The 15,091-nt window shown below is 38.0% G+C and overlaps 1 protein-coding gene across 5 annotated transcripts in view; it reads right to left on the minus strand.

Annotated features, from left to right (window-relative positions):
• Positions 1-14,843, minus strand: part of LOC133538775 (CMRF35-like molecule 6) — a 33,906-nt gene extending 19,063 nt beyond the window's left edge. For 3 of the 5 annotated variants that reach the window (XM_061880552.1, XM_061880556.1, XM_061880553.1), the window contains exons 1-2: positions 1,833-2,202; positions 1,694-1,756 (exon numbers count right to left, since the gene is read on the minus strand). In XM_061880552.1, the coding sequence (XP_061736536.1) occupies positions 1,694-1,756; positions 1,833-1,902 (133 nt within the window). In that variant the 5' untranslated portion in view covers positions 1,903-2,202. Of the gene's footprint in view, positions 1-1,693; positions 2,468-4,882; positions 4,991-5,087; positions 5,154-9,104; positions 9,171-13,081; positions 13,400-14,616 lie in introns of those variants that run through there. The other 2 variants (XM_061880555.1, XM_061880554.1) reach the window with 2 other exon arrangements.
• Positions 14,844-15,091: the final 248 nt, after the last annotated feature.

A 15,091-nucleotide genomic window follows, 5' to 3' on the forward strand; every position in this document is an offset into this window, starting at 1 on the left:
GCATAGCCTCCTCTCCAGTACACCTGAATAAACCTTACCGGGAAGGCTGAGGAGTGTGATCCCACGATAGTTGGAACACACCCTCCGGTCCGCCTTCTTAAAGAGAGGAACCACCACCCCGGTCTGCCAATCCAGAGGTACCAGAATGAGAATCAGCACCTCCAAGTCCGAGTCCAGGGTTCTCTCCCGGAAAAGGGTGGAATGCCATCTCCGGGTTGGGGAGGGGACCCTGCCCCAAGTGGAGGAGTTCAAGTACCTAGGAGTCTTGTTCACGGGTGGGGGAAGAGTGGATCGTAAGATCAACAGGCGGATCGGTGCGGCGTCTTCAGTAATGTGGACGTTGTACCGAACCGTTGTGGTGAAGAAGGCGCTGAGCCGGAAGGCGATCTACGTTCCCATCCTCACCTATGGTCATGAGCTTTGGGTCATGACCGAAAGGATAAGATCACGGGTACAAGCGGCCGAAATGAGTTTCCTCCGCCGGTGATTTAACCCATGATGCTGAGTGCCAAGCTGGGAGGTAATGGGTTCCATTTTTATAGTCTTTGGTATGACTCGGGTTTGAACTCATGACCTACCAGTCTCAGGGCAGACACTCTAACCACAAGGCCATTGAGCAGGCGGTCATGCCCAGGAATTATGAGAGTTGTGCAGGGGAGGAGAGTTCAGGGAGGCGCAGGACAGCAACGACATTTGAGTGAGGAAGGCTCAGAGAGGCAGCGGTCAGGCGGAACCCCACACACTCACTGATGGGAGTCGATGTACAGACCGTGGACTCATTCAAGTACCTCTGGGTGTGGGTGGACACCAAGCTGGACTGGACTGTTAACACCGACCACTTGTACAGGAAAGGACAGAGCAGGCTGTACATCCTGAGGAGGCTGCATGCGCTCCTTCAAGAATTGCAAAAAAACTCTTGTGGATGTTTTACCAGTCCGTTGTTGCCAGTGTTCTGTTTTACATGGTAGTGTCCTGGGGGGGCAGTACATCAAAGGACAGCTCGAGACTGGTGAAACTGGACTCACTGGTGGTGGTGGCAGAGAAGAGGACTGTGGAAATACTAGTGAGCATCATGGATGATGCCAGTAACCCTCTGCATACCGTTATCAGTAGCCAGAGGAGCTTGTTCAGTGCTAGACTGCTTCATCCCAAGTGCAGGACAAATAGACTCAAAAACTATTTTGTCCCACACGCCATCAGACTCTACAACTCTTCTCTGGGAGGAGGGGGTTACAAGGATGACAGGGGAGGCAAAACAATAACATATACCCCCATTATTCATTATTTACTTTTTAAATTCGATCTCAATTCTGTACACTGCTGCTGGAATTTTAATTTTCCTGAGGGAACTCTCCTGAAAGAATCAATGAAGTACTATCCATCTATCCAAGACATAATTTGTACCATTCAAAGTAAGGATGTGGTGTGGCAGAACCTGGAGTACCTCTGAGAGGCTGACATGCAATGATGCACAGCAGGAAACGCACCGTGCACCACAATTTCACCCAAGAACACCACCACACCTGGTTCACAATAATATTATTTTTCTCAAAATCAAGAGTACATTTTTTTTTTTTTTTCATATTTCTAACTCAACTTGGTGTCTTTTGACACACTATTGTGTGTCATTTACGGCTATCACAGACAGACAAAAAAACAAAAAAAGAACTTTTTGCAATGTAATTTTACTCACACTCTTTGCTGATCGCCTGAGAGCCTTTTTTGCTGTCTGTTACAGTAAATATTGCAAGCATAGCTGAGAAAACAGTGCAAATAAATACATTACTAAAACAGTTGTTTTTTACATAGTATAACAAGAGAAAAAATATTACCAGTGATGGTGTAGATGGTCACTCTAAATGTTATTTCTATTCCGCCTGGCATTTTGCAGATGTGTTCCATTATGAAATAGTGGCTTCTTTATGTATATGTATTCTCTCTATCTCCAGGTGTGTGTGTGTGTGTGCTTGACAGTATCCTCGGTATTTTGAATGTGAGAACATTTGCATGATATTTTGAGACACGGATGTGACTCCTGTGTTGCTGTGCATTAGAAAGTGGAACTTGAGAAAAGAGAAGAGACAAAAAAGAAAAAAAAAGGTGAGAACTTGAGTTCCTGTATTTTATCATGTCGCGGCCATTCTGCGTTATCTGATGAGTCCTTGTGGAATGCAGTCGCGGCTTCAACGAGACTGCATCACCACTTTTCATAAGTTGCCGTAGAGTGGCGATTCAGCTGTGGCACTGAACCTAATAAGGGAGTAGGTCACGTCTGTAGGTTGAGAAGGGTCATGGCTGTTGTCTCTGCGGCTGTTGTGGCCGATGGTGGAATAGTAAGGACAGTCTGGATTAACCAGTGAGGACGCAGCAATGGAGTTGCTGGAATCCTGGCGTTGAGCTGTGACTGTTCTTAGTTGGTCTGTGGAAACAGCGGTATCAGTGACTTTCATTGTGGTCTTGGGCACTCCTGTGAGAAACATAACATCATTTCGGTAACACTTAAGCATGGAGAACACATTCACCATTAACTAGTTGCTTATTAACATGCAAATTAGTAACATATTGGCTCTTAATTAGTAATTATTAAGTACTTATTAATGCCTTATTCTGCATGGCCTTATTAAACAACCAGTAAGCCATTAACTAAGAATTATTGCTTATTAGTAGAGATGTCCGATAATATCGGCCTGCCGATATTATCGGCCGATAAATGCTTTAAAATGTAATATCGAAAATTATGGGTATCGGTTTCAAAAAGTAAAATTAATGACTTTTTAAATTTTTTAACCCAAAAGTTGAGTTGTGCTAACTCAATGTTGGTTGATTCATAACCCAACTTTTGGGTTGAATTTATTTAACACAAAAGCTAAGTTATGCTCACTAATATGTTGGGTTATTCCAAACCCTACTCTTGGGTTGCGCAATTTAGTGCTCCTTGACCTAATAGTTGGTTAAAAATTGTCAATTTTACAGGCGGTTTATTCTACTCCTTCCCAACTACTGATCAAAATTATTTTTATTCCATTAAAATATACTCAAAAGCAAGATATGAGTGACATTTTTTTTTTTTACAATAATTGCCGTGTATGGTCATCGTAGTTCTATACAGCAGGCTCATGTATCTGATTGTAAATAATGTTAATGTGATTAATTTTTAATACAATTCCTTTCAAGAAAAAAAGTACCTTCTTAATAAAAAAAATATTTTACACCAAAATGTGTTACTCATTGAAAAACAAAACAAAATTGGTTCATAGTTTTGAAAATTCAGAAAACGAGTCAAAATAATACCCTTATAATGCCAAAAATTGATTGCTCTTCATAAAAATAACTCCAAAATGTAACCCCCCGCAACTCATAATTTGGGTTATCAAAATAACCCAGCATTTTTAAGTGTGTGTGACACCTGCTATGATGTCCACTGTTAAATAGGCAGCACATAATATGTATTGCCAAGAAGTAGGAATCATTATTTATAAATTCAATATTTTCATCCATCCATCCATCTATATGCGGGGGGTGCTGGAGCCTATCTCAGCTGCATTCGGGTGGAAGGCGGCGTACACCCTGAACAAGTCGCAATATTTTCATAGCTATGGCATAAAAAAACGATGGCGAAATTCTCAGTGTATAAGCTAAAATGTGCACCAAACATCAGAAGGCGATATGGTGCTAATTAAGATCATGGTGACCAATGAAGCATTCATGAAACAGCTACTCAGCCACTAAGAAATATGATTAATAAAATATTATTTTGATGTACTGATTTAACATACATTAGGGAAATAATATAAATTTTGTCTTTGAAGGGGAACTGCCCTTTTTTTTTTAATTTTGACAATTACAAGAGACAACAATACAAATGTTTTTTTAATGCATTCTAACTCATAAATAAACATATGTAAAAGTCAGCTAACAATGGAGTCAATGGCAGCTCCTCAATTCTGACCACAACGCCCTCAAAATAACCATTTAAAGAGCGCCAACATTACTCCATTTTACATTTAGTGACATGAATATTAACCAAACATTAGTGATACTCTTATTAAAAGCGCTAATGCAGACAAACTATATTTTGCTGCGCCATGATCACAGAGAGCTAACTGGTGTCTTGGAGGTCTTTCCTCGATCATAATACCTCTCACCTTGAAAAAAGAAGGATGAGGACATAATCTGACAAGTTGGTTAAATTTGGCATCCACATTAGACCCGGTAATAGCGAGACGGACACAAAAAGACGCATTTTTCTTTGCGAGGATGACGAGTCATTTTTCATCCAAACGGAATATATCAGCATCCTATTGGTCAGCATCCCAGTGAGCGCAGTCATTGTGCAGTAAGTGATGTTGTATTATGATTGTTGGCTCTATTTATGTCTGCATTGAGTAGTAAGCAGTGATGTTGTTGAAGGAAAAAGCAAACATTGTGATACGTTTGTGAAATTAATGTGCCACTGTATGCCTAAAATTAGCAAAAATACTTATATAATGAATGTTTTTTTTATGTGCCTGTAACTACATTACATATTTAATACCAATATCTATATAAAACATTGATGGAGGGGGTTGGGTGTTTTTTTTAGAGCACCTTATAGGCAGAATAGAGCTACTTCCAATACATCCATTCTAAGCTGACTTTTGCTCGCGATTATTTACTAGTTAGAATGCATTAAAAATTAAGGCCTAAGGGAAGTGAATGAGAGGCAAAATTGCAAAAGTAAGATCGGTTCCTCTTTGAAAATGTTTTTCTCCAAAACGGGTCTTTAATAAAAGGTCTCTTTTCAAAATTGTCTTACATTGCGGTTAATGAGGTATTTTTTATTTGTTGTTTCTCTTGTGAAATTATTGTCTTCCATACATGTCCAATGTCTTTTTTTCCATACCAGAAGATGTGCAAATGTGGGCTTTTTGGTGTCGGAAATATATGAGGATGACTACTGCCAAGACGAGTACGATCAGTGCGAGGCTTGCTCCGATAAACAGCGGCATCACTGCAATGACATTAAAAAGAAAAAAAAAATCATATCTGAGATATTTGTTTGCTATACACAGTCTGTATGATTTAATATCCAGCTAATAGTGACTTACGTGATGATGAAGTTTTTGGATGAACTTGTCCAGGTAATTTTGTTGGCTCTTTTTCTGGTACTATTGCTTCAAAACAAACAGGAAATTAAAGAGTGAACATGAGGTCAGGTAGTTTTTCTTTCATTATCAGCGATCATCGAAACAGTGCAATGAGAAACAATAATGGAACAAAGATCGTCATGGGTGTGTGCAACTCTTGTACTCTTATTCTGCCTTTGCAAATGTAAAACCTCTTGTAATTTATTTGATTGATGTCTGAGAGTTTTTTTATTGAACAACATTGCTATATTAATTTGCCATGGTGTGGAACTGTGCTGCGTCATATTAAACGTTGTTTTGAATTATTAGCTGCATTATTCCCAATCCTTATGTGAGAAAAGAACACATATGTCTTTCCCTTTTCTGCCTCTTCTTTTTCACGGTGGGTCATACGTCTTTGTTTTCCTATGTCGAGTGTTTAGTTCCTGTGTTGCGCTCTTATTTTTCGAATCTACTTCCTTTGATACTTGTCTTGCAGCCCCTTTAACCTGTTAGCCAGCACACCTGTTTTCGTTTGACTTATCCGAGGGCTTCACATACCATCCTTTCCCATTCAGTTTGCATTGCTGTTTCATTGAAGGTTTGTTGGATTTTAAGGGTTTATCATTAGTTTCACCTCAGTCCTTTGCTTCTTGTGCACTCCCAGCTGCACTAGGGTTTTGTTTTGTGTGCACTTCCAGCTGCTTGATTGCTTTCGTTTTGTTCATTAAATACAGTACATTTTTATCTCTTCGCTCCGCATCTTGGATCATGAAAACTACCAAAGTGGCACACTAAATATTGAAATACTTCTGTAGGCTGCTCTGCTTATAAAACGCTCTTAAAAAAAATGTTTAAAAAACCCCAGCAACAATGCTCCATTTACCGGTACATCAAAGGGGAACTGCACTTGTTTGGAATTTTGCTTATCCCAGACAATCCCTATTTAAGACAAAAACACACATCGGTCTCTTTTTTTGTACATTGTAAATCGCAAGAGTCCGCTAACAATGCAGGTAATGGGGATTTAGCCATTCCTTTTCCACTTTTGACATGTGTTTGGGTTCATTGTCCTGTTGGAACACACAACCACGCCCAAGATCCAACCTCCGGGCTGATGATTTTAGGATGTCCTGAAGAATTTGGAGGTAATCCTCCTTTTAAATTGTCCCATGTACTCTCTGTAAAGCACCAGTTCCATTGACAACAAAATAGGTCCAGAGCCATGGCAGGAATGGTGTTCCTGGGATTAAATGCCTCACCTTTTAACTTCCAAACATATTGCTGGGTATTGTGTCCAAACAGTTCAACTTTTGTTTCATTTGACCGCATGACTTCCCTCCAGAAGGTCTTATCTTTGTCCATGTGATGTCAGATTAAACAAAAATTGAGCTGTTCGGCCACAATACCCAGCAATATGTTTGGAGGAGAAAATGTGGGTAGATGGGTGTTCCAACAGGACAATGACCCCAAAAACAAGTCAAAAGTGGTAAAGGAATGGCTAAATCAGACCAGAATTAAGGTTTTAGAATGGCCTTCCCAAAGTCCTGACTTAAACGTGTGGACAATGCTGAGAATCAAGTCCAAGTCCATGTCAGAAAACCAACACATTTAGCTGAACTGCACCAATTTTGTCTAGAGGAGTGGTCAAAAATTTAATCAGAAGCTTGCCAAAAGCTTGTGAATGGCTACTAAAAGTACCTTATTGCAGTGAAACTTGCCAAGGGACATGTAACCAAATATTAATAATGCTGTATGTATACTTTTGATCCAGCAGATTTTAGTCACATTTTCAGTAGACCCATAGTAAATTCATAAAAGAACCATCCATCCATCCATTTTTCTACCGCTTATTCCCTTTTGGGGTCGCGGGGGGCGCTGGTGCCTATCTAAGCAACAATCGGGCGGAAGGCCAAACTTCATAATTTTTTTTGTGACCAATCACTCAATCACAAAAAAAATAGGAGTTGCAGAAATTATTGGAAACTCAAGACAGCCATGACATTATGTTCTTTACAAGTGTAACTTTTAATCGCGACTGTATGTATTGTTGTAAAATTCATTATAACATGTAATATTTACCATATTTTGGTCATTTTAAGCATTGACAACTTGTTTATTTGGTATTCATTGGTTTCACCGAGCACACTGCAACGTTCGCTATTTCCTTCAACAGTCATGGCAGACTTCCTGAGAGCCAACAAAGACTACTTTGGGACAAATGATGATCCAGACCGTTATATTTTTGAGCTTGGATTTATGGAGGATGAGCTACAAGTTTTAGAGGCTGGTTGCGAGGCAGATCAGGCTCTAGTGCAGGGGTCGGCAACCTTTACCACTCAAAGAGCCATGTTGACCCGTTTACCAAAATTAAGAAGACAATGGGAGCTGCAACCATTCTCGCAAATATCTGCTGATGGCCACCCAGTTAACAATAATGAGGGCGTGCTGTGAAGCCATTGCCTTTGACGCCTTCTACAACATGTACAAACAGCTTGACAGCCCAGTAACATATTGTATGTGGCTTCCGCAGATACACGTTCAAGATTACAAGGCATATAGTCAACAGCCATACAGGTTACACTGAAGGTTTTGGTATAAACAACTTTAACACTCCAACTAATATGCGCCACACCAAACAAGAATGACAAAAACATTTCGGGAGAACATCCGCACTGTAACATATTATTAACGAAACATAACAATTACCCAGAATCTTACGCATCCATGACTCTTCTTGGCTATATTATACACCCCGCTAGCACCAAACCCTGCGCCGCCCCATGCGTCGGTTGAGGTGGGCGGGGTCGGGGGCGCGGGGTGTATAATATAGCCAAAAATAGTCATGGATGCGTGGAATTCTGGGTAATTGTTATGTTGCGTTTATAATGTGTTACAGTGCAGATGTTCTCCCGAAATGTGTTTGTCATTCTTGTTTGGTGTGGGTTCACAGTGTGGCGCATATTAATAAGAGTGTTAAAGTTGTTTATATCACAACCTTCAGTGTAACCTGTATGGCTGTTGAACAACTATGCCTTGCAATCTCGAACGTGACGTGTGACGATAGACGCAGCGAAATGCATGCGTCCGGCCGGCACGCAGGTACCATGGTGTAAAAGCGGGCGCTACGACAAGTTGTAGAAGACAATAAAATTAAACCCATCACGGCACGCCCTCTATATTGTAGTCCGAGTGTAAATCGGAGAATGTTAACCCCGGGTGATGTCCGGGAGAGGCATCAAAATCCGGAAACCCCCCGAAACAATCGGGGCGGTCGGCGATTATGCAGCTGAGCCACATCAGGGTGGCCAAAGAGCCGCAAGCGGCTCCGGAGCCGCGGGTTTCCGACCCCTGCTCTAGTGTAACACTTAGCATCTATTAGCACAAATATTGACAAGTGCTCAACAATAAACACAAACTACAAACAAAATAAAACAACCACTTACTGGACAATGTCCGCACTCACTGGGACGTCGTATGATGGGATATTTACATCTTTCAGCACAAAACTTGTGTTCCCTGTTTAGATGGTGAATTCACCATAATCCTCACCCCTCAGTAAAAAACAAAAGCTGGGAGCAATCGAGCGAGCACCTTGTGTCGTCTTTAGATCTAAGTTGATTTTCAAAATCGACCAACTTCTCGGCTTAAGGCCAAAACGTTGTACTATACAAGAGTGAGGAATGATATATAATCTAGCACAAACTTTTACTAACCCAGAGGCAGCAGCAGCTCAGTATGTCAATAGTGGTAGTAGTTAGTGTCGTGATCAAGGCACTGTGTTACTAAAAGTAGTTCCTCTGCGTTAGCTTTCACAATAACAATGCTGCTTAATACCTTTTCAATATGCAGGTCATGGTATGTAAATGGAGTATTGATGGCGGTTTTTGGATGCATTTTCAAAGGCTTTGTAGGTGGAATACATGAATCCATTGCACAGGTGGGTAGTGAGTATCCTGCACACAGACTTTATGATCTAATAAGCGAGTAGTGACTTACATGATGAGGACGTTTTTGGATGAACTTGTTCAGGTAATTTTGTTGGCTCTCTCTCTGGTGTTATTGCTTGAAAAACAAAATGAAAGTGAAGAGTAAACAGGTGGTCAAGTGGCTTGCTTCTTAATACCAGCGTACATCAAAACAGTGCTAAGAGAAGCAATAAGGGATCTAATATCTTTCAAGAGGATTATCATAATTATTTTTCATTGTACTTTGTAAATACTTTGCGTTGCTTGATTTCTTTCCTTAATCCATCCCATCGTTTTGTCATGTTCGGTGGTCTGGATTATATTGTTGTTATTTTCAGTTTTTTTGGTGCACTCTTGTTTGTTTTGGTTGCCATGGTGATTTAGGATTTTCACCTGCCGCTGGTGTTTGGACGCTCACCTGGCTCTACTCATGAGACTATTTAGACCGCCCTTGCCAGTCAGTCGGTCTGGGGACATTGCTAGTTTTCATGCCATAGTTCATGCTGCTCGTTTTTCATGCTAAGTAAGTTTTGTTTATTCATGTCACAGTTTAGTGTGTTTTGTTTGTTATTCATAGTTCTAAGTTTTGTTTTTGCCTCGTGAACCTTTTTGTTTGTTCCTGTTTTGATAGTTCTTAATTAAAAATGTTTCTACCTTCACGCCTGGTCCAGAGTAGTCCGTTTGCATCCAGGGAGAACAAACCCCGCAGCAAGCTGCGACCCTCCCGTCTTGACAAATTTAATCCCAATACTCGCATGAATCCACCCATCCATCTGCTACCGCTTGTCCCTTTCGGGGTCGCGGGAGCCTATCTCAGCTGCATTCGGGCGGAAGGCGTGTACACCTTGGACAAGTCTCCACCTCATCACAGTACGTGCATGCAAATATTTTAAATATAATTTTTCTCTAAAGTTATATTTCTCCTCTTTTTTGAGAAGAATTGTAGTACATTTGTGGGTAGCAGGTTGTATTTGGTTTTGTGCATAGTTGGAGCTGTTTGCAAATGCACCAAATCATGGAATTTCAATATTTGGATTTAATAAATAAAGGGTTTAATACTCTCGAAAGCCAACTTTATATATTATTTTAACTGATCCTTTTTCTAACACCATTAGTGAATGAAGTGTATTTTTGTAATTATTTCCCTATATTTCTGCACAAGAACTCAGAAATGGTAACACTAGCAAGCAGCAGGTAATATGATGACATTTTTGGACCAGTACAAATTTTTCTTGATACTTTTATGTTCCCTATTTTTAAATGATATCTCTAGTTCATTTTATCATGTATTATTATACACCCCCCCCCCCCAATTTTTTTTTTCACTCTTTCAATGTGTTCTCCCTTTTGCATTTGTGTTTGCCTTTTTCTTCTACTGTTACTGAATATATATTTTTTTGTTTTACTGAGTTTCAAAGATTGTCTGTTTTTGTCCGACTATGTCTTTAAATTATTCATTTATTCTAGTATTATTTGTATTAGCTCCTGTGTGTTCTCTACTCAACCAAACACAGTCTGCAAATAATAATATCTTTAAGTCTTTTGTAACTTCACAAATGTTGTTTCAATAAAGATTAAATAATTTTGGTCCCAGTATTGATCTCTGGGTTACGCCGCAAAATATATATTGTGCTGTTGACATATTTTCACCTGTTTTCACGTTTTGTTTCAATCCTGTTGGTTAAGTACCTTCCTATCTTTTTCATGACCAGCCCTCTGATTCCATATCGTTCTAATTGATTGATTAAGATATTATTATTACTTGTGTCAAGTGATTTTTATTAGATCTATATGTACTGCAGCTGCACACTGTTTACCATGCATCACATTGCTAATTTCCTCTGTTATTTTGATTAATGCCATACCATAAATTTATTAAAGTTAAAAAACTTATTCGGGTGTTACCATTTAGTGGTCAATTTTACGGAATATGTACTGCACTGTGCAATTTACTAGTAAAAGTATCAATCAATCAAAAAATGCCATCGATGTTGAAATGTTGGCTCTGTATCTATGTTGGTTGTCTGCGATTGTTCCAATTTTATTCATGAATTTGTCCAATCTTTTGTTGAATTTTTTTTTCAAATATTTTAGAAAATTGTGGAAGCAAAGAAACATGTCTATAATTTGTAAATTGGTGGTTGGCCTCAGTCATATGGTACTTTTTGCTATTTACATTTTTCCTGGGGAATCGCCTGTTTGAAATGATAGGTTACCGATGTACATTAAGGATTCTGAATTTCCTTCAATAACTTTTTTTTTATTGTCTTCATACATTGTGGATGATGGGCATTTAACAAAAATAAAGTGCAGTTACACTTTGAGAGTGGCGAACATATTAGCATGAGGGCGATATAGTTGGAGAGTGGGACAAAATATTGATATCATTATGTATTGTACAGTAACTATAACAACATGGATACTGATTTATATAAAAATATTATTATTTATGTCGATGATGAGACTTTTTGATGTGCTTGTATATTTACGCTAATATTTACAACATGATTTTTCACGGTGTATTCATTTTTTTTTTTTTTTTTTGACCACCCGTTCTTTGTTTTGATAAGCACTGCTTCCAGGATTTTACAGGATTTACAAAATAATAAATGTTGCAGCCTAAAATGCTCGATTTTGCGGCAACTTATTAAAAATGTTGCGATGCAATGCAGCCTATTGTTTTTGATAACAGTGCATCACGTTATTATTTCATAAATGTGCTATGAATGAATGAATTAAGTAAGTTTATAATCAACCATTTTGTGTGATCAGTTCAACAGTACAGATTATACATATTTAACAATCATATACGTTTACACACAAAGAGAAAAGTAAAAGAATGACCGAAAAAGGAATAGGCTGGAGCCAAAGCTTATATTTTCGTCTTATACCTTCATTGAAAATAAGATCGCCTGGAACATCAACGTTAAAAAAATCAATGGGATGAAAGTAATTGTTACTATATTTTATAATTTTCAATAATTTTACCTTTCAAGTTTTCTTAAACCTTAACAAAGAACTACACGTCTTCAACTCATCACTGAGCTTGTTCCACCACTAAACTCCTAAAACTGAATTACATTTGTATTTTATATTTGTTCTTACTTTACCTATTTCAAAAATCAATATCCTCCGTAAATTATAGTTTTCTCCTCTTAATTAAAAAAAACCTAAGAATATAAGATGGAAGGCAGTTGTTCTTTACTCGAAACACAATTTCCATTGCTTTTAAAAACACAATATCTGAACATTTTAGCACATTAGAACTTATAAATAATATATAGGTAGGTTCATAGTAGCACGCTTTGTGTATTATTCTAGTTCCCCTTCTTTGAAGTTTAATAGACCCAAACTTCAACACAATACGATAAATATGGAAAAATAAAAGAATAATATAACATATGCAGACATGTCTTATTCAGCATGTGTGTTACTTTATAAAGAATAGCAATGGATTTGGATATTTTTTCCTTTATATATTCAATATGCGGTTTCCAACATAATTTATGATCAATTATTATTCCCAAGAATTTAGTTTCATATACTATTTTTTTTTCCACTTGTTTAATTTTAATTTTGCTTCACAATTCGTCCTTGCACCACTACACACCATCTATCAAAGCCGTAAGTGTTCTTTGTGAATGTGACACACTATGTTGTGTTCCTAGTAACTCCAAATACTGGAGTGACAAGTTACAAATGATGTATAATTATGCTTTTTGTTCATGTTTGATGTGTTTCTCAGAGTTGCATGCAGACATTGTGCTGCATTATAGCTGATTTTTCCTCCAAGCGTACCAATTAGCTCCTGTTAGCTGTATCCTGATATCATCAGTAGTACTAACAAAACATTGCAGTGACGTCATGTTGTAATGTACTCCCTGCACCCTTTTTGCACACCCTTGCAAACTACAAGCACATAGAAAACCCCTCTGACAAAGACACGTAAAACTTAACTGGAGCTCATGAGGTTGTACAAGTGTACCAAACAAAAGTGTAATCACTCACCTTCTTTAACAGTGATGACAACGATTTCTAGTCGATCCCGCCCCCAAGGGACATCAATGCCACACCAGTAGGTACCTGAATCCTCCTTTTTCAGGTGAAAGATTGTAACATAAAATATGCTTTTTTCATCCCTTATACTGTATTTGTTGGTGTCCCACTTGTCTTTATCAACACTGCTACTTATTAAGATATCATAGTTCTTCATACATGGATCTTTGCAGAAATATTTATTATTGTCATCTCTGTCTTTGGAAGAGCATGTTATTGTGATGTTCTGCCCAGACACTCCTGTGACTGACATCGTTTCAGCCTTCAATCCTGCAAAAAAAGAAAGATAAAATACACCTAAACCTTTATTAAGAAATCCATATTACACTTTTTTTTAAATGGGCGACGGACAAATACACAAATAACAATGATGATTAAAGGGATTAACATTGAGTGAGTTGACCAAAGAAAATTTCAGTGTAATAATTGATGAAAAATTCAATTGGAAAGCACATATAAAATATATTCATTTGAAATGATCTAGAAGCAAAAGCACGACAAGAGCAAGATGGAAAATCCCTCCAGCAACTCTACTATTCACTCACGTATCCTTCCTTAAAATACTGTGCAGAAGTTTGGAGAACTAATTACAAAAGCAACATACATCCCTTAACAATTTTACCAAAGCAGGCACTTATAATTATCCATAATGTAGGGTTCAAGGAGCACACAAATAGCTTATTTTTAAGATCAAAATTGTTAAAATGTCCTGATTTAGTAGAATATTTGACTTATTATGTTTAAAGCAAGAAGTTTTTAATTGCCTGCAAAAATTCAAAGTTTATTCATAGAAAGCGATGTGGGGGTATAACCTTGGAGGAATGGCAAAATATAAACACGCCTCTGCACTTAGCACAAGAAATGTTCAAACATTGAGCATTTTAAGATATTGTATAAATCGAAAATTTTGGTTTGGTATAATGAGGTCGAGTCTTATTTTGAATGTGAGTATGAATGACTTATATGACTTACTGATGATGATATATTAAGAACTGCAAGCACATCGTTCTGGGTAAATTAAGTTATGTGGATCTAGATGAATGTGATAAAATGTGGTTCGGAGGAAACTGAATATTAGTTAAAGTAACTATGTAAAAAAGGGGGGATTCAAAAAGTTTATACTTCTTCCCGTTACCATTCTGAGATATGTTTAATTTAATTTTATTTCATTTTATTCTTGTCCAAGGTGTACGCCGCCTACCGCCCGATTGTAGCTGAGATAGGCACCAGCCCCGCGACCCCGAAGGGAATAAGGGGTAGAAAATGGATGGATGGATGGATAATTTTATTCTCTTAATTACATTGTATTTTCTTTTTTGTGAGATAATATCGCCTTTGGGCACAAGATTGTTCTCTGGAAGTATGTATGTATATTATGTACTACATGTATGATGTGGAGCTGACTAATGACATACTCAATAAACTACCACAACCACAACAGGATAAAAGATGACAGATGAAGAGCAGAGTTGATCTCAGTGACTTACCTCCTATAAGAAAAGCAAAGAAGAGAAAAAATATGTCCATTCTTTCCTTGGTTTTTTCGTAAATGTGATCTCTTGCCCTGCTTTCGTTCTTCAATCTTTTTATGAAAATTTTGTTCCCCCTTATCTTCGCTTGGTTCCTCTTTGTTTGTTACAACACCTCCTCCGTTCACGTCGCTCTCAAACACCAAAGAAGGACGTGTGAACGTGAGTGTGAATGTTGTCTATCTGTGTTGGCCCTGTGATGAGGTGGCGACTTGTCCAGGGTAGTGTTGTCCCGATACCAATATTTTGGTACCGGTACTAAAATTATTTTGATACTTTTTGGTACTTTTCAATACTTTTCTAAATAAAGGGTACCAGCAAAAATTGCCTTATTGGCTTTATTTGAACAAAAAACCTTAGAATAAATTAAACATATGTTCCTTTTTGCAAGTTTGTCCTTAAATAATATAGTGAACATACAAGACAACTTGTC

The sequence above is a fragment of the Nerophis ophidion genome, linkage group LG20, assembly GCF_033978795.1.
Source record: "Nerophis ophidion isolate RoL-2023_Sa linkage group LG20, RoL_Noph_v1.0, whole genome shotgun sequence".
Classification (NCBI taxonomy): domain Eukaryota; kingdom Metazoa; phylum Chordata; class Actinopteri; order Syngnathiformes; family Syngnathidae; genus Nerophis; species Nerophis ophidion.